We start from the raw sequence: 17,316 nt of genomic DNA, 5'->3' as shown, positions 1-17,316 counted from the left end.
ACGCGCATGCGCAGACTCCGCTCCCGCGGTCTGTCCGCGCTTGCGCGTGGCCGGAAGGGGCGGGAACGGCGCCGCCGGGGTCCCAGGGAAAGACTCCGGGCGGGGAGCGGTGCTGGCGCCTGTGGTTCCACGTGTGGCGGGAGGGGGATGGGGTTAGGGGCAGCTCCCCACTGCAGGGACAACAGGCAGAGAGGTAGCGCCCCCCAAATCTGCACTGCAGGGACAACAGGCGGCGGGCAGTGGGGTAGGACCCCCACGTGTGCACTGCAGGAACAGGTGGGGGGCAGTGGGTAGTGCCCCCACGTGTGCACTGCAGGAACAGGTGGGGGGCAGTGGGGTAGTGCCCCCACGTGTGCACTGTAGTGGGGTGACACAAACCCCAATTAGCTCCCCCCTCTGCTTTGCAAGACAACGGGGAGGATGGGGTGTAGGTAATACACCCCCAAATACGCATTTCATGGCGGGGGTTGATACAGACCCCAGCTGACTCCCCGCCCCTGCCTGCATCACGCAGGGAGAACTGAGCTGGCTTTCACTTCTGCTCAAACTAGACAAGGAGCTGCAGGGCCTTGGGCTGGCCACACCCAGGAGCGTGTGCTTTCCCTCCCCCATTGCCTCAACCTTTGGGAAGCTCCTTAATCTGTAGTCCGGCCCATGCTGAGTCACGCTGCTCTTTAATCCATTAGCAGCCGGACTCTCCTCCTCAGCTCAGGCCAACAGCTGCAGTAAGGACAGGCTCAGCAGCAGCTGGTTACCTTGGTGACCCACTGACCAGGCCTGATGCTCCCCACCCTTCCTCTAACAAGTACACAACAGCATCACCCCACTGACATGATCCAATACAGTGGTTTATTGAATCCAGCCCCCTCCTTGCCCTTGCTACAGCCACACAGTTGTTGTGTAACCGCAGGAAAACATCGCAGGAGGTTTTCTTGTGGTCATTCACCATTTCCACTTTTTGACCTTGAAGACATCACTGCAGGGCAGCAGTGTCAGCCAAATGGTTCTCTTCTCCATATGCAGTGATCCCCTGACAGGAGAGGGGTCTGGTGAGGACTCAGACTGTGGTATATAAGAGTATGTCACAGTACAGCTGGGAACATGCCTCCCACCCCAGACAGACAGACACACATTAGCTCTGCTTGAGCTACCAGCTATAAATAGTGCAGACGTTGCATAAGGCCTAGGCACAGGAGCTCAGAGCTGTGCGGAGGGCAGAGAGGCTTCTGCCGCAATACAGAAACGCTGTCCTGTAACTCTTTAAAGACTAGCAAAATAATGTATTAGGTGATGAGTTTCGTGGGGCAGATCCACCTCTTCAGAGCTGGAAAATCTGCCACAATAGTCACAGTACATTTTTTCACTTCGTATCACAAGCAAAACTAGCTGGGTCTGTCTGTCCTGCCTGTATAGCCCATCTTGCCACAGCTCAGCATGTGACCACATCCATGGAACATGCTGCTTTTCAGGCTTCTGCTCACATCTGGAACAACAGGTTTGGCAAGCACTAGCCCAGGCTGTGCTCATTTAAACCAGGCTCTGGTGGCTAAGCAGGAGTGTAAAACATGCTAATGCTGCTAGACCCACTCTCAGAACTGGGACTGAGGGGGAAGGGGCAGGAGACCACTTCCTCTTAAGACTTTGTCATTGCAGGATTAGGAACCTTGTAAATAAAAAACCAAAACTCCCCCAGCTTCACAGCTATCGTCGTCATCCTCCCCGCTCCTGCCTGGAGCTTGCCCTTGCAGTCTCTCACCCACACCCGCAGCCTGAGTCTAGGACCCAGGAAAAAGTTCTATCTGCAAGTCAGGGCCTTCCAGGGCAAACAATGATTCTGTAGCAAGTTGGGTTATTTCTACTCCAACAGCACTCACATACACGGCTGTACAAAATTAAAGTGCCGGCCCTAGTGTTGAAGGGCTGTTCACACCCTGCCTGGCAGAACAGCTGTGAAAAATCAACTGCTTAGAGAAGTTTAAGGCAGCAGCACTCTCTGAGGAGCATCCCAGACATGGGGTAGCTTCTTTTTAACTAGAGAGGAAGTCCAGCTTTCACTGAGCCCTTCTCCCAGCATTCCCCTCTGGTCAGAGCCCAGGCCTGGAACGTTAAGCTACAACCAGCTAAAGAGAGAGTTAGAATTTAAGGGCTTGGGCCCTGAGAACACCCCCACATATCCAACATCCACACTGCAAAGGGAAAAAACAGGAAGAGGAAAAGCAGCAATCTGCCCAGAGGCCGAGTTAATGCTAGTGCCAAGTGGCAGTGTTTTAGTCCTGGGGGCAGGTGGTATGAAATCTGATCTGAGAACTAGCAAGAAAGTTAAGAGCGTGGGGTGAACAGAACCCAGGGCGTGCTAACAGCAAACACCCTGCTCCATCCAGGGGACAAGATCAGAGGGAGTACAGAAATGGATCATAAGGGCCTCCCACACAGTAGCTGTGGCCCCACTGTGTTCCCAGAGCGGCCGGACAACCCACACCCGGCTCAGCAGAGAGGTGTCTCCATGCCAAGCCACACTGGACAGACTGCAGCTCTAAGCAGGAGCTCAGGGCCTCCACTGGTGTCAGCCTTGGGGATGGGCCAAGGGAGAGACAAAACTCCTCTGGGAAATGAGGCGAGCAGGCTGGAACCAGGGAGCCTGTGTTTCAGCCACTGTCCACAGCTGGGCCGGGTGTGAGCACAGCAGCAGCTGTTGCGGTGGAAGCTGAACCAAGACAAGGCAAAGCGCTGAGCTCAGCCCGCTAGGTCCCACTTCCCCCAGGGCCAGAGGGGCAGCCCTACTGCCCAGTGCTGTGCCCTCCCCTTGCCACTGGCTCAGGATCTGCCCCATGAAAACACCTGCTACTGACAACCCAATAGACCTGTCCTGCAATGGGGGGAGAAGGGTCTCAATAGCTCCTCCCCTACCCCGCAACACCTACCCTGCACCAGGGACATGGACCCCAGCTAGCTTCCAGCCCAGCGCCAGCAGCAGCTTGGCAGCAGAGAGGGGAGCACCGGGAGACCCCGGCACTCTCTTTTCCACCCACTCTCTTTTCCTGGGGCGGGGTCGGTTGGAGCTCCCTGCTCTGGGTTCCCAGGCACTGTCCAATTAAAGGATGGCTGTGACCGTCTCCTGCCCGTCCCGCCATGGTGAGGGCCCTAGGGAGGGCTGGATAGCAGCCGGTTGAATTCCGCCCTGGTGGCAGGGCCAGAGTACTCTGCCCCGTGGCTCAGGCAAGGGAGGCCAGTGCCACTCTTCACTCATGGAGCCAGCAGGGGCTCTCCAGCGGCACTCAGACTGCGAGCCCCAAGCGCCCAGGAGACGCTGGCACTGCCTGCTGGACGGGCTCCCGAGCAGCATGGCAGGGCTGGGAGCGGGCTCACCCTGAGCGCTGTACGTCACAGCTGGGCTACCCGCCCAATCCCATCTCAGGGTCTCTTTAGAGAGCGTGAGGGGCCATGTGTGCTGGGGTGTCTGCAGGGAGCCAGTGGGCACCGGCCAGGCACCGAGCTCCAGCCTGCTGCTACGGCAGCCGCACCCCCTCAGCAGAAAGCAGGCGCTGGGGAGGCCAGCGAGATCAGCCCAGCCAGGCTGGGGGCCCAGCGTGACCCATTCCACCAACATGCGCCGGTTCCCCCACCCTCTGTGCCATCTCTGCCCTGCAGGCCCGCGCCCAGGAGCGGGAGAGATCACCTGGATGGCTCCACTGGCCCGGCCAGGGCTGAGTAACACAGGTGAGGATGGGGGCCTGAGGTGGACCCTTGTGCCCTGGTACGGGCCTGAGTCTCACACCCCTGCACACGGGCACTCCCCAGCTGGGCCAGGGCCTGACCCCTGGAGGGGAGGCTGCCAGGGCCCAGCGTGGAGCCAGGCCAACCCAACGTGGCCTTTCAGAGGCCAATGCCCCAGCCTGAGAGCACAGGGCGGCTGGCAGAGGGAGGCTGGGGTGCCGAGGCATTTTCAGAAACAGGCTCCTCCAAAGGCGGGGTCGAGCCGTGGTCAGCGAGGCAGTACACATGGCCGCTCTCCTAACCACGGCCACCTCCCTTCCGGCCGAGGCCCAGCCCGCCAGCAGCTAGGGTGGGGAATGCAGCACAGGCCGGGAACATGTCCCCTGCAGCAGGCTGGTCCCACCCCGCGAGAGCCAGGCCCAGGTCCCTGCCACCCCGTGCCCTGCTCGGTCACACAGCTGCCAGCCCATCACACACACCCCAGCCAGCACAGAGCTGGGCTCAGAACCTGCTGAGCTGCCTCCCAGGCCAGTTCCCAGCACAGGCAGTGTCCGGCTGCTCCCACAGGCCCAGGCCAAAGTGTCCCTTCGGGCCTCTCCGCCCCTTGCGCCCTGGCCTGGGGCCGTCCCCGGAAGCGAGTTCGGCGCTCGCAGCCCCTGGGTGCCCCAGTGCTGCTGCTGTGCCTGTCTGGAGGGCCCAGTCCTCGTGAGTGCTCTTTGGTGCCAAGGCCTAGGGGCGCTGGGGCCTACACCTGCTCCTCCGTGCTGGGGCCTCGGAAGAGCGACTGCTTCCTGAGGCTGAGCCGGGCGCACCGAGGGCACGTGGTCGAGTTGTCGTAGTAGCAGTCCCTGGAAGCGAGGAGGAAGGAGGTTATGCCATCAGCCCGGGCGCTGGGGAGCGCAGGCTGGAGACAGGCAGGGCTCTGGCCTTGCCGGGCCTGCTGCTGGCAAGGAGCTGCACAGCCCCCACATTCACGGCCAGCGCCCACCAGCTTGGGGGTACAGAGCCTTCTCGGCCAGGCGGCAGGGCCTGGCCAGTGCCTGGCGCCGGGGCCATGGCTGCAGAGCACGTGAGCCACATGCAGAGCACAGGGGAGGCACCCTGCCAGGGACCAAGCTGCTTCTCCAGCCAGGCAGGGCCTGGCCCCACCCCGGCATTGCAGAGGCCCAGGGGCTGTACTCAGCCCCTGTTCACCCCACTGCACACGCACACACTGCCAGCCGTGATCCCCAGAGCCCAGCGCAGCCAGGCAGGCCCAGCAGAGGCCCTCGCAGCTGGACCTCAGCCCGTGCCAGCTTAGGGCAGACCGGCGCTGGGACCTTGCACCGTGGGGGCAGCCTCCAGGCCTGGCTCTGCCCGCGGGGCAGACGCTGGCCCCCAGCCGTGCAGCCCACGGCTGCTCCCCACCCACCTGTGGAAGACGGCGGAGCAGTCTGTGCACACCGAGGTGTGGCTGTCGAATGGGAAGAGCACGTCCCCTTCTTTGCAGAGCTCACACACAAAGCCCTTCGCCTGGCACCGCTGGGGACAAGAGTGCAGCTCGCTCAGCCCTGTGCGGCGCGGGCCCCTTCTCTGACCCGCCCCCCCGCTGCCCCAAGCCGCTGAAGCCAGCAGCTCACTGGGCTGGCAGGGCCCTGGGGCTGCAGTGCCTCACCCACTCCCACCTGGGAGGGCCAGGACAACCGCTAGCGCTGGGAATGCAGCCTCCCCCGGGGGAGAATCCCCCGCCTGCCGCCCTCTGCTAGGGCCGGGGCTGTCTGGGCGTCAGCCTCGGCACAGGCGCAGGAGGAGCAGGGGGAGGGGGTGGTTGCGGCGTCCCTGATCCCCGGGCCAGGAACGCCCCCGTCCCCACCTCGCAGTCCAGCTTGATGTGCTTGGCAAAGAGGGTGTGGATCTCCGTCAGGGAGCAGCTGAGCCGCCCCGCCTGGACGTCGATGAGGTCCTGCAGCGAGTACATCTCGTCGTTCTCCACGAAGTGCTGCCGGTCCTGCAGCTGAGGGGAAGAGCCGTCACTGCCGGCCTGCCACTCTCGGCCTTCCCTAGCCCGCCCAGCTGGGGCTCAGACCGGCTCCCCAGCGCCACGCCCTGGCCCGGGCTCTGCACCTAGCCATCCTGCAGCCCGACAAGTCGCCAGGGCACAGGTGCAGGAGCTGAACTTCCATGACGGACCCGGGATGAGTGGGATACAGGTCACCCAGACCAGGCTTGGGCTCACAATGGCCATCAGCTCCATCTCCCCTGGGTCAGCTGGGCTCGCTGCCGCCACCCGCTGTGACCCGAGTCCCCCCCCTTGCCCTGGGGGAGGCTCCCCTGCATGCGGCTCCTGTCCTGTAGGGACTCCACGTACCCTGCTGCAGCGTGCGGCTGCCACACCCCAGGGAGTCGGTGTTTTCCCAGCCATGTGCGGAATACATTTTAGTGCACCCAGACCTGTGCGGACGTGCACCACCACCAGACCCACCAAGCTGGCTGTGGGCGCTCTGCTAACCGCCTGGGCAGCCACCCAAGCCCCCAGCTTCCAGGGAACGCTGCACAGGCCCCAGACTGGAGCACAGCCTGGTGTGTTCCACCTCTGGGCTCAGGGCACCCCGAGGCAAAGCTGCCCCCAGACAGGGATGGGCAGTGCCCTGCCTGGCACCAGCGGGCACAGGCAGAAAGTTTGCACCCTGCCGGGGTTCCTGCCCCCAGGAGTTCAGCACTTGGCCCCGCAGACACGCCCGCACCTGAAGCAGCAGCCGCGCCTCCATGGCCTCTTTGCAGGTGATGAAGTAGGGCTTCATGAGCAGGATGTCCTGGCGCAGCTTCTGTGGGCAGAGGGGGCAGGTGGGCTCAGGACCCGGGGCTGATCACCTCACCTTGCACCTGTCTGACAGCCACCGCGGGCACACGCAAGGGCCTGGCAGTACCGGGAGGGGGTGATGGGAGTTGGCCCAGGGTGGAGCAAAACTGTGTCTTCTAATTAGTATCTGTTACAGGGCCCGGCGAGCCGTGGAATGACTTGCCTACAAGTCCTGCTGCTTCTACTGCTCTGTCTCTCATGCAGGGAACACTGACTGTCCTGCTCCCTTCTTGGCATTAGCAATGAAGCCGTGTCCCTGGTCTGCATCACAACCCGCGCTGGGTCTTCCAGCAGCTCCGTCTGGCCCGCTGTGTGAGCGGGAGAGGGGGTGAGCGCCACCAGCGCCCAGGTGATCGAGAAGTGGAAGCTCTGAAGGTACCAGGGAACAGGCATCGGGTCCTGAGGCTGCACTGGCTTAGCAGCTTGATGAGTCCCGGAGACAAGCACAGACCCCCCAAGAGTGAGGCAAGGCTGGGCAGCCTGACAATGCCCACCCCAGGGGCACGCCTCCGAGGGCGGGTGACTGTGGCACACCACCGCACAAGCCAGAGATGCACACGGGACGTAAGAGTCTCAGATGGGAAGCGCCTGCGACAGGGCTCTGGGCTCTGTCCTGCACGCCACATCGTGGAGCAGCCCCGACCCCTCGCTCGGTCAGCCTGGCCTGGCCCAGCCGGTAGGACGGACGTGAGCCACCAAGGACATGGTCTTTCCAGAGCAGATGCAACCTACGCCCCTGCTGTATTCTCAATACACGCGTCGTTTGCCTTCTGCCCTCGGAAAGCTCCCATGTGCTCCTCAGAAGCACACCCAGGGGAGACACAGCTGGGGCCCCACACAGCTCCCCTGCCCAGCGGGAAGAACAGGCGTAAGCCAGGCCTGGGGGCGGGAGCTCACCGTTGCGGCCAGCCGAGCCCAGCAGCACTCACCCGGATCTCCACCAGCTCCTCCACGTAATTGAAGAGAAGGGGGTTGATTTCCCGCAGCTTGAGCACCGGCCGCGACACCATCAGGGCCAGGTACCGCATGCTGCAGCGGGAGACCTGGGCCCGGAGAACACAGCACCCAGCTATTGACCGAGGCCAAGGGCAGCACCACCCTGCGCCCATGGCCTCCGCTGCCGCCCGCCAGCAGCATGAGCGCCTCCCCTTACAACCGCCCAATGGCGGCGCACGGGGCGGGGAGACGCCACACAGGCCCTGGGCAGGGACTCTCTGCTCCGCCGTCCATCCCAGCCAAGCAGCTGCCCGAGCGCCAGGGAGTGGGCTGCAGCCCAGCTGGGAAAGGCCCTGCCACGCTGGGGCACCAGGCCAGGCCCCTGGAGCGAGCCCGGCTGAGTCCTGCATCAGCCCCCAGCCGCAGACGGGCACTGACTTTGGTCCCCGCTGGCTCCACGGCCCCCCAGCCCGAGCCCCTCCCCCGCGGGCCACTCGCCTTGCGGGCGTCGAAGTCCCAGTTGTGGATGGCGCGGGCCGGGATGACGGCGAGGTCGTTCCAGTGGCAGCTGCTGCAGTAGTACAGGCCAGTGTAGTCGCACTGTCTGGCCTCACTGGGCACACCGCCTGCACAGGCCGCCAGGTCAGTGGGGAGCCACAGCCCTGCCAGAGCCCCACCCCAGAGCCAGCCGCCCCGCTCCCCAGACAGGGCGCTCTGCTCTCCCCGGCCTGCCCCCAGAGCCCGAGCTCGGCCGGCTGGGGAAGCGTCACTGGCCCTGTTCTGCACCTGCCAAAACAGACTCAGAGGGGGAAGTGACTCACCCACCAGTGCGGAGTGAGTTGGGGCAGGGCTGGGACCAGGAGCCCCCAGGGGCAATGCCTCCTCCCTGGAGCTCTGCTGTCGCCTCCTCCTGCTCCCTGTGCTCAGCCCAGCTCCTTTGTCCCCACACGCCAAAAGCAGCCTCCTGGCAGGCCCCAGCCACGCCTCGCACAGCCCCAGGGCTGCCCAGAGGGGGCTGCACACAGGTGCTCCCGTGAGCTAATCCCACTGGAGCCCTGCTCTCCCTGGGGCGGTGGCAGGAGGCCCTGCGCTGCTCCACGCCCAGCCTGGCCATGCATCAGCCAGGGGACCCTACCGACGCACAGGCCCCGAGCACGCAGGCCATGGGGAGCGACCCCATTCTGCCAACGGTGGGAGCGGGGGGCCTGGAGAGGCCGTTACCAGTGCCTGCCCCGGGCACTGCTCAGCGCGGGCGGCCCTTACGCAGGGAGATGGGCGCCCGGCACTCCGCGCAGCGGTAATCCTGGCTGTCCAGGCCCGTCTCGGGGCAGATGTTCAGCTCGTACTCGGCCTGGTGGCTGACCTTGGACCTCACGCAGGGCTTGGTGATGAGATTCAGGCACTTGCTGTGACAGCGATAGTAGCAGCCTGGGGAGGACATGGCACAGAAACCGGGGTCACTCGCCCGGCCCAACACCTGCCCCCTGGCCAGCAGGAGACGGGCCCGCGCCTCGGGGCAGGGGGGCAGCAGAGAAGAGAGGGGACACGTAGGCCCGCAGGGGGCTGCGCACGTCTGCCGCCTGCACACCCCCTCCCACTCCGGGAGCTCGGCGGCCAGCACCGGAGGGCAGCTCTGCCTGAGCAGGGCCTGGCAGGGCTGCCCTCACCGGTGCAGGTGTACCAGGTCTGAATCAGCCCCCAGATGATGGCGTTGCACTTGTCACACGTCTGCTTGACGCTCTTGCTCTTTTCCTTGTAGAAGCGATGTTCCAGGAGCACCCGGATGTTGGGCTCCTCTTCGCCGGGGTCCTGCAGCGAGATACACGGTCGCCCGCTGCTCGCTGGGCCCCCTCCCCAGCCGGGGGCAGCCCTGGGCCTTGCTTGGCAGGTCAGCAGGCAGCGTGGGGGAGCCCTGTCCTTGGCTACCTGCAGCGGCTGCCCCATGCCACAGCCACAGCCACTAGAACACACGGGAGCCCAGCCTGCAGCCGGCTGCATCCCCCTCCCTGCCCCAGCCCCACACCTTCAGCTCCTGCAGTTTCAGGCGCAGGTGGATGAGCCTCACCACGGCGTCCTTCTGCCTCTCGGAGTGCTCGGGGAGCTCCAGGATCACCTGCTTGCACTCCTCGATGGCCTGCCGCAGCTGCTGGATGTCGGAGGCCAGGAACAAGCCCTGCAGGCGAGAGAGGTAAAGCCAGTGAGTGGTGCCGGCCCCATAGTGCCCTTCCCTGCCTCTCCCACAGCTCCCCGGCCACAGCAACTTCCCAGGTGACTGGCCTGGCCTCCCCATGCTCCCCAGCCCCCGAGATGCCGCCCCTGGTGGCCTGGCCTCCCCATGGCTCCCAAGCCACCCACCTGCCCCCGAGATGCTGCCCCTGGTGGCCTGGCCTCCCCATGGCTCCCAAGCCACCTGCCTGCCCCTGAGATGCCGCTGCCGGTGGCCTGGCCTCCCCATGGCTCCCCAGCCGCGCATGACTGCCCGCATAGGCACTCACCACCGGGCGGGAGAAGTGGTCCTCTGCCAGCCCCAAGTCCATCACTCGCTCGGAGCCTGGGAGTCCAGGGTCCCCCCGGGGCAGCCCCCGCAGCAAGTCTGCAACAAGCAGAGCATATGGAGAGGGGAGGGAGCCCTCCGCCGGGGCAGGGCCAGAAATAGCCCCACCCCTGCCTACAGGCTCACCCCCTGCAGCACGCAGCCCAGAACCCCACAGCCCCGGGCATGGGCCCAAGGGGCAGCCGCATTTACTGCCCTCCAAAACAGGAGAGGTGCCTCTCAAGGGCTTCCCCTGCTAGGACCTTCCCAGTGAACTGCCCTGGAGCAGGACACTGCTGGTTCAGAGACCCCTCGCTCCCCCCACCCTGGGAGGCTGCGCTCCCACACCTGGCGCCCGCAAGCCTGTCTCACCTCGCAGCTCCCTGTGGCCCCGCCCTGCAGAGCACGTCTTGGGCCCAGGCTGCCGAGCACCTCCTGTCTCCCGCACGGTCGCCTGCCCTGCAGCCGTGGGCGGACGAGCCAGCACAGACCCAGGGGGTCCTGGAGCCCCAGCTGCTCAGCCCCTCTTCTGCTGGGAGAATCTCATGTCTCCCCCGCGCCAACCCCCAGGCTGCAGGGAGCCTCCCAGGTAACAGCCCGTAGGTCTCCGGCAGCCCAGAGTCAGGCTGGGAAGGCCCCCACCCCTCTGGCTGCGGCTCTCAGAGCTCCCAGGCATGGTGCCATGCCCTGGTCACTGCGTGCTCCCCCACCAGCAGGGCAAGGGCACCCACACTAACCTTGGCAAGACAGGTCCTCCCCAGCCTCCTGCTCATGCTGGCCTTGCCCTGGCTGCTTGTTGAAGGGGTTGAGGTGGGCCTGGCGAAACCGAGCCAGCTTCTCGTCATATTCCATAGCAGGCCAACCTGTTGGGACCGCCAGAGGTGAGGGGAGCTGCGGGCACCAGATGCTGTGATGCTAGAGCAGACAGTGCCCAGCCTGGCCTGGCCCAGCCCGACTCCCTCCGCCCAGCACAGGAGCTGACAAATGATTTCATCCAGCCACTGCCCTGCAGCGCCACCCCACGCCGCCGGCTCTGGGGTGTGTGCCACAGCTCACCAGGTAGACAAACCCGCTTCTCTGCCTGCCTGTGTCACCGGAACTGCTTCTAACCCAGGCAGCCACACACCTGACAGCCAGGCCCTGGCGCCCCGACAGGACAGCCTGCTGCCCGCACCAGCCACCTGCAGTTACTGCCTACCAACAGCTCTGGGCTCACGGGTCCAGCTCCCAGGCTAGTCCCAGCACTGACACCTGGCCAGCAGCGTGCCCTGGGAGCTCAGAGCCTGGGTGGCCGCCCGGGAGAGGTAGGTGCCGCCCAGCTAGTTAGCAGAGCGCCCCCAGTGGGCAGCCTGGGGTTTTACCGGTGCCTCTGCCCAGGTGCACATCACATTTACTCTCCCCACGGATGGAAATATGAGCGGGAGCCCTGCTGGAAGAGCGCGTGCTCCAGCCCGGCGGCCCCGACCCTGCCTGTCCCTGGGCGGATCTCCCCATCCGCGTGCAGGAGCAATGTGATGTGCGCTGTGGCGTCCGCAGCTGTGCCTCACCGGTCCGAAAGCTGCCCCCTGTGGGCGCTCTGCTAACCAGCACTCGAATTTCTCCCCCGTGGTCACACAAGGGCCCAGCCTACAGGGAACCCTGCTCCAGCCCAGAGGAGGGCGCCTGCAGCCCCCGGGTGCTGCGTGGGGCCCACAGACGTTGCCTGGCCCACGCGCAGAGTCTGCGGGTTTCAGTCTGTGTCGTTTCCTTGCAGCAGCACTGCCCTGGCATGCGCACACACAGCACGGACGCAGGAAGGGTGCCGCGTACTGACCGCATGCAGCACTGACAGAGATCAGCCACCAGCCCACCCTGCACACACCAGGGACGCCACTGCAGGGAGCAAAGCTGCCCCGCGCCGGGAGGCCGTCTGGGATACGACACCCCTGCCGCCCACTCACTAGCCTGGGTTGCCCACTGCTGGTCCAGACAGACCCCTCCCACGTACAGCTGAGGAATGGAGGCAGAGTGGCGACGGCACTGGTGACCCATGCCCAGGTCCTGCTCCAGTCCTCTACCCACAGGCCAGCCTGCCTCCGATGGCCAGGTCTGCACACCAAGACTGATGCAGCTGGGTCATCCTCTTGGGGAAGAGAACCCTGCCCCCGGCACGCAAAGCAAAGGCCACCTGGCCCCCGGCATGCAGAGTGTGAGGCTGATGGAGCCCTTCCGGCACAAGGCGAGCTGGAGGAACTCCGTAGGTGGCCACACCCCTCCCCACGCTGCAGTGGGGCAATACAGAGGAGCCCCCATTTTCACAGGAAAGCACCACAGCTTTGGGTGTCTTCTCCTTGGGCAAGCCCTCCTAGTGACAACCTAACACAGTGGGGGGTTAACACCTCAGTGTGCTGGAGAGAAGGTGCGGCCCTGCCCTCCCCTCCCCTCCCCACTGCCACCCCCCAGATGGGCAGAAGCCCCAGAGCTCATTGTGCTAGGGACTGCACAAACAACGGGCAATGCACACAACGCCCCAGGGACTGGCGTGTCCCCCCTGCACAGGACACCGTCGTAATACACACAGGCCCCAGTGGGGCCCAGCCCCACGTCCCATCGCTGCTCCTCGGCCCACGTCAGCCAGTGCACACGGTCAGCGGGACTGGCTGACTCCCATCAGGACGTCCAGGTGCCGGGGGCGACAAGCCAGCTCCCAGGGGACAGCGCAGACAAGGCTGCATGGAGGTAACGGCCCAGCCACTTCAGCACCGGCTGGAACACACGTGGGGCTCAAGGCGGGCGCTTACGAAACAGTCCACCACAGCCAGCTCCTCCCTTGCCCGCTGGTCTACACAGCGCCTGCACCGCTGCACCTCGGGAGCCTGGCGGGTGATTGTCACAGGTAAAACCCTCGTGCAAGCTCCGTTCCACGGGCGCAAGATGCTTACCAGGGCGGTTGCCCCATGGGCAGGGGGCTAAGCTACACCAGCCCACGTAATCGGACGTCATTGTCTGCGGTGCAGCTCCTGCGCTTGCACGGGCCCTTCGAGCTGGTGCTGGCGCCCAGGAACAGGAGGCTCTGCCTTCCCGCCGGGGAGGTCGGCCCAGCAGAGCCGTGGCTGCTCCCTGCTGGTCTCTGCAGAGCCGAGCACGCTGCCAAGGCTACGATGGGAATCCCACTGCGGTACTTACTGAGTGAGCTGCCTGGCGACCGGCGAGTAACTCCGGTGTCAGCACTTTCACTTCTGAGTTCCCCGAACTCGCCAGCAGCCGGAAGGGAAAGTCCAGTGCCGGGTGACGCTCTCCTGGGGCTACGCTGCAGCGCCTGCTTAATTCCCATTTCCAACCCCAGTCCGTGTAAAGACACTGGTGGGAGCAGCCTGGCCCCTGCAATGCCGCAGACCCTGACCGCCACGCTCCGGCTTGTCCCCCAGCCAGGCCGCACAGGGAGACAGGCGCCTGTGCTCCCAACTCCAGGCCAAGCGGGTCCCTAGCTGAGCCCCTGCATGGGCCTGCGACACCCAGCCGAGGCAGCCCCGGAGCAGAGAGGGCCGAGCCTGGCCAGGGACAGGACTCACTTCGGCCAGGCCGCACTTGGGTAGCAGCCCAGGGCAGGACCTCGAACTCGCACCCCGGGGGGCCCGGGACCTCCAACTCGCAGCCCCAGCCTAGCGCCCAGGCGCTGTGCCAAGGAAGGCAGGTGCCAGCCGGAGCCGGGCCCCACATACAAGCACCTTCGCCCGGCACGGGGACCCCCAGGAGCAGAGCCCCCCAGTAACCGGCCCTGGCCCCCAGGCCCGGCTGGCAGCTGGCGGGTTGAGTGCCCCCGGCTCCTGCCTCCGGCTGAGCGCCCTGGGGCTTGAGCGGCTCCCGAGGGGAGCCGGGGCCGGCTGCACCCCACGAGCCCCGTCGCCATGGGGCAGCCGCGGCCGGCCGGGCGCAGGGCGGCAGAGCGGGGCTGGGTGCGCGTTTCTGGGGGCCCAGCTGCCTCCCGCGGCACCGCCCGCCCCACTTCGCACCCGCGTCCCGGGACCCCCCGCCCGGCCTCACCTGCTCATGGCCCACCGGCTCCGCCGCGCCCGCCCCGCTCCGGCTACATTGCAGCGCGCCGGGCCGGGCCGGGCCGGACCGGGACCGGCGGACGAGACGCCGCTGCTGCCCCCACCGGCCGGCGGACCGCGCGGGGCGGGACCGGCCCGGGAGCTCCGCCCACCGCCCCGCCCCGCCCCGCCGGGGAATCGGGCCCCGCCCCGGCCCTGCAGCTCAGTGCCGCCGCCGCGGGGGGTCGCAGCGCCTGGCGGGGCGCGCGGTGCTGCCCCCTGCGGGCTGTTGGCGGAACTGCTGCTCCGCGTGCCCCAGGCCAGGCGCTGCCCGGCTCCTCGCACCTGCGCTCCCGGCCAGGCCGGGCACAGACGCCGCAGGCCGGGCCCCCGCCCGCCCCGGCCCGGCCCGCTGCCCGAGCGCTGGCAGGTCCCGGGCCGCCCACGGCATCAGCCTGTGATGGGGTTCAGGGGTCCCCCTGCACTGCACCCCGGCCGCTGGCAGGAGAGACTCTCACTCAGCGGGTACGACAGCAGGTTTATTAGGCAACAGATGCCCAGTTTCTCACAGAAGCGTCAGTGCAGCCGCCAGAGACAGTCCTTCCAACCCGTCCTGGGGGGAAGGCCCCGAGCGGTGCCCCTCTGGGGTGTAGCTTCCCCCCTCGCCCGGCTGGCTGCCTTCCAGCTCCTCTTCCCCCAGCTTCCTAACTGCCGCCCCCGATTCAAAACCCAGCTCGGCTCCTCCCTGCTCTTTGTCCAGGGCAGAGGTGTTACCCGCCAGTTGTAGCCCCAGGGTCATCCTTAGCCACTGGGAGCTGCTGCTTGCCTGGGACATCCAGCCTGACTCACACATGCACCCCCCCCTCCATCACACAGCCCTGCCGGGACAGCCCAGCAGACGCCCTCTTCCCCGCCTGCCAGCGGCTCCCCCAGCGCCTCCGCCGCCGGGCAGAGCTACACGGGCCGCGGGCCGGGGCCTTGGCGAGGCAGCCCCCGCTGGGAGGGGCTCTCTGGGGTCTGGTGCAGAGGGGACCGAATGCCGCTCCCTCCATCTGCTCTCAGCTGTGGGCACCAGGGAGCAAGGGGTGAGGCCAGCAGATGAGCTGGCGTGAGGGGCCCTGGGGTGAGGCTGGCATGCGAGGGGCCCAGGGTGAGGCTGGCATGTGGGGCTCCCTGGGATGAGGCTGGCATGCGAGGGGCCCAGGGTGAGGGTGGCATGTGGGGCCCCCTGGGATGAGGCTGGCATGTGAGGGGCCCCAGGGTGAGTGGGCCCAGGGCAGGCCAACGGGGAGCAAGGCCCACACAGCACAGGGGAGAATGAAACAGTGGGGTTCAGCTTTGCTTCCTGCCCCCTTAAGGAACAGCTGCCCTGTGCCCTCCGCAGCAGCTGGAGCCTGCCTGGCGGAACAGCCGCCTTTGGGCATTCACTGCTCGCCCCCCGGTGGGCTGGGCTGGCGGAATCCAGGCTCCCGGGGGACACAGGCCTCTGCGTGCTGAGCACTTCCCCCAAACCAGGGACTGGGCTGAGCACCAAGCGTGCCCATGAGTGCCATGCACGGCACAGTGCTGGGGACTGTGCAGGGGAAGATGCCTTCTGTTTGCTGGGCCACAAACCCCAGGGCTAACGGCTTCCTGGGCAGTGCCTCCCTCAGCACCCAGCCAGAGCAGCCTGGCAGCACCCAGAGCGATGGTTCCCATGGCCGGCAGCACAGCCTTCCCTCTGCTGCAGCCAGGCTGGGCCTGGCCTGGGGCCAGGGCTGCCCCAAAGCCAGTGTGAGGGAGTTTGGGAGTGAAGGGGATGCAGCCCCAGGGAGGGCCAGACAGGGCAGGTGAGGACACAGCCAGCTCCTTGCCAGTGTGGTGCATGTAGTCCCCATCCCGCCCAGCTCGGTGTGAGGTCACACAGGTGCAGACTCAGCTCCAGGCAGGAAGGGCATGAGCGCACTCCAGCAGGAGAGGCTCCGGTCTGCTCAAGGCAGGGCAGAGACACTCTGCAAACCAATTAGCTAATGAGCTTAAAAACCCTGGTGCAGGCAGCACCTCCCAGCCCCCACCCTGCTCCGAGCTGGGCCATCAAAGGGGCTGCCCCCAGCCTGCACTAGGAGGGGCAGGAAGAGGAAGGAGAAGCCTGACTGCCCCTTTGCCAGAAGGCTTTTCCCTGGCTGAGGCTGTGGGACCTTGGGGAATGGGAGCAGGCCAGGGTGGGAGGACGGGAGCCCTGGAAGGGAGCATGAGGCACAAGGCAGAGCTGACCTGTCCCGTCCCAGCCCCACCACGGAGATAGAGCCAGGGGGACCAGAGAGCAGAGTGGGGCAGAAGTTTGGTTCGTTGACAGAGGGGCCCTGCCAGAGGCCCAGCACATGCAGACTGAGCTGGAGCCTCACAAGCCAGAGGCAGGAGTGACCCTCCCAGCAAGGCTCAAGCTGCTGCTGTGTCCTGGCTGGGAGCTGGCCTCAGCGGCAGTCAGAGGCTTCTGCCCCAGGACAGCCCAGAGCACCCAGGGCCAGGCTGGCAGGGCTGGGCAGGGCCGGGCAGGGCAGGGCAAGACAAGCTGCTTCCCAGGGCGGGTGCAGGATGGCAGGGCAGGAAGTGCCCCTCTCATTGCCTCAGCCCTCACTTCCTCTGAGCTTTCCCATGTCTCATCCCTCCAACCCCTGGCAGCCCCTAACCTGAGGGGAGATTCCTCCTCCTCCCCACAGCTGACCAGTGCCTCAGCCAGGTATCTGCCTCCTGGAGCATCGCCCCCCTCAGGGAGGAGTTCGTGCTTGTGCCCTGGGAGGCCACGGACCAGCCAGCTCTCCGCAAGGGGCTGGGTGCCATCGAGGATGCCAACAGTAGCTCCTGGAGCTATGGTGGGCACGCCCAGACTTGCCGAGTCCCACCCCTGTCAATGGAAGGGCTGTGCCCAGCAAGCCCAGGAGAGCCTGGCAAAGAGTGCAGTGCTGGTGGGGCAAGGAGAGGCCAGCCTCTGCACTAGGGAGCCCTGCGCCCTAAGGTGTGAGCCACATGCAGGGAACCAGCTGCTGCCACGCTGCAGGGTCACCTTCATCTCCTCATCCCATCAGTGGCCTCAGGGAGTCCCCAATTGCCCCTCCCCACCCAACCCAGCTGTTCTGTCCTGGCTTGGGGCAGGGCCAATGCCTGGGGCAGGATTCTGGGGTTTTGCCAGGGCTGTGCCACACTTCCTCAGCCATGGAGCTCGCTGCAAACCCAGCCCTGGTGCTCCAGAATCCAGATGCCTCCAGGGGCCAGACTGGGCAGCGTTGTGGCAGACGAGCCTG

The 17,316-nt window shown here is 65.8% G+C and overlaps 1 protein-coding gene across 4 annotated transcripts; it reads right to left on the bottom strand.

The window, feature by feature from the left end:
* Positions 1 to 830: 830 nt before the first annotated feature.
* Positions 831 to 14,168, bottom strand: DEF8 (differentially expressed in FDCP 8 homolog). 4 transcript variants are annotated; one of them, XM_075008914.1, is made up of 13 exons: positions 14,046 to 14,151; positions 13,188 to 13,320; positions 10,760 to 10,885; positions 9,985 to 10,082; positions 9,513 to 9,662; positions 9,157 to 9,298; positions 8,753 to 8,917; positions 7,988 to 8,115; positions 7,483 to 7,596; positions 6,438 to 6,518; positions 5,567 to 5,707; positions 5,126 to 5,235; positions 831 to 4,562 (listed from the first exon to the last, which is right to left on the bottom strand). In XM_075008914.1, exons 3-13 carry the CDS (start codon positions 10,872 to 10,874, stop codon positions 4,460 to 4,462), a joined length of 1,347 nt encoding a protein of 448 aa, XP_074865015.1. In that variant the 5' UTR covers positions 10,875 to 10,885; positions 13,188 to 13,320; positions 14,046 to 14,151; the 3' UTR covers positions 831 to 4,459. The 4 variants fall into 4 exon arrangements, with proteins under 4 accessions (XP_074865015.1, XP_074865014.1, XP_074865012.1 ...); XM_075008913.1 differs by lacking the exon at positions 13,188 to 13,320 and adding an exon at positions 12,944 to 13,157 and having other exon boundaries at positions 14,046 to 14,129; XM_075008911.1 differs by lacking the exon at positions 13,188 to 13,320 and adding an exon at positions 12,944 to 13,157 and having other exon boundaries at positions 5,567 to 5,701; positions 14,046 to 14,096.
* Positions 14,169 to 17,316: the final 3,148 nt, after the last annotated feature.

The sequence above is a fragment of the Carettochelys insculpta genome, chromosome 14 (assembly GCF_033958435.1).
Source record: "Carettochelys insculpta isolate YL-2023 chromosome 14, ASM3395843v1, whole genome shotgun sequence".
In the NCBI taxonomy this organism is placed as follows: Eukaryota; Metazoa; Chordata; order Testudines; family Carettochelyidae; genus Carettochelys; species Carettochelys insculpta.
The sequence above is the reverse complement of the archived record's forward strand: the minus strand, read 5'-3'. Positions and strand labels throughout refer to the sequence as shown.

Excerpts from the sequence above, each read along its gene's own strand:
- DEF8 (XM_075008913.1), bottom strand. The coding sequence starts at position 13,004 with ATGACGTCCGATTACGTGGGCTGGTGTAGCTTAGCCCCCTGCCCATGG. Across the intron at positions 10,083-10,759 it reads GGAGGACCTGTCTTGCCAAG|ACTTGCTGCGGGGGCTGCCC; the intron begins GTTAGTGTGGGT and ends TGCTTGTTGCAG. Across the intron at positions 4,563-5,125 it reads TGCTCCGCCGTCTTCCACAG|GGACTGCTACTACGACAACT; the intron begins GTGGGTGGGGAG and ends CCTCGCTTCCAG.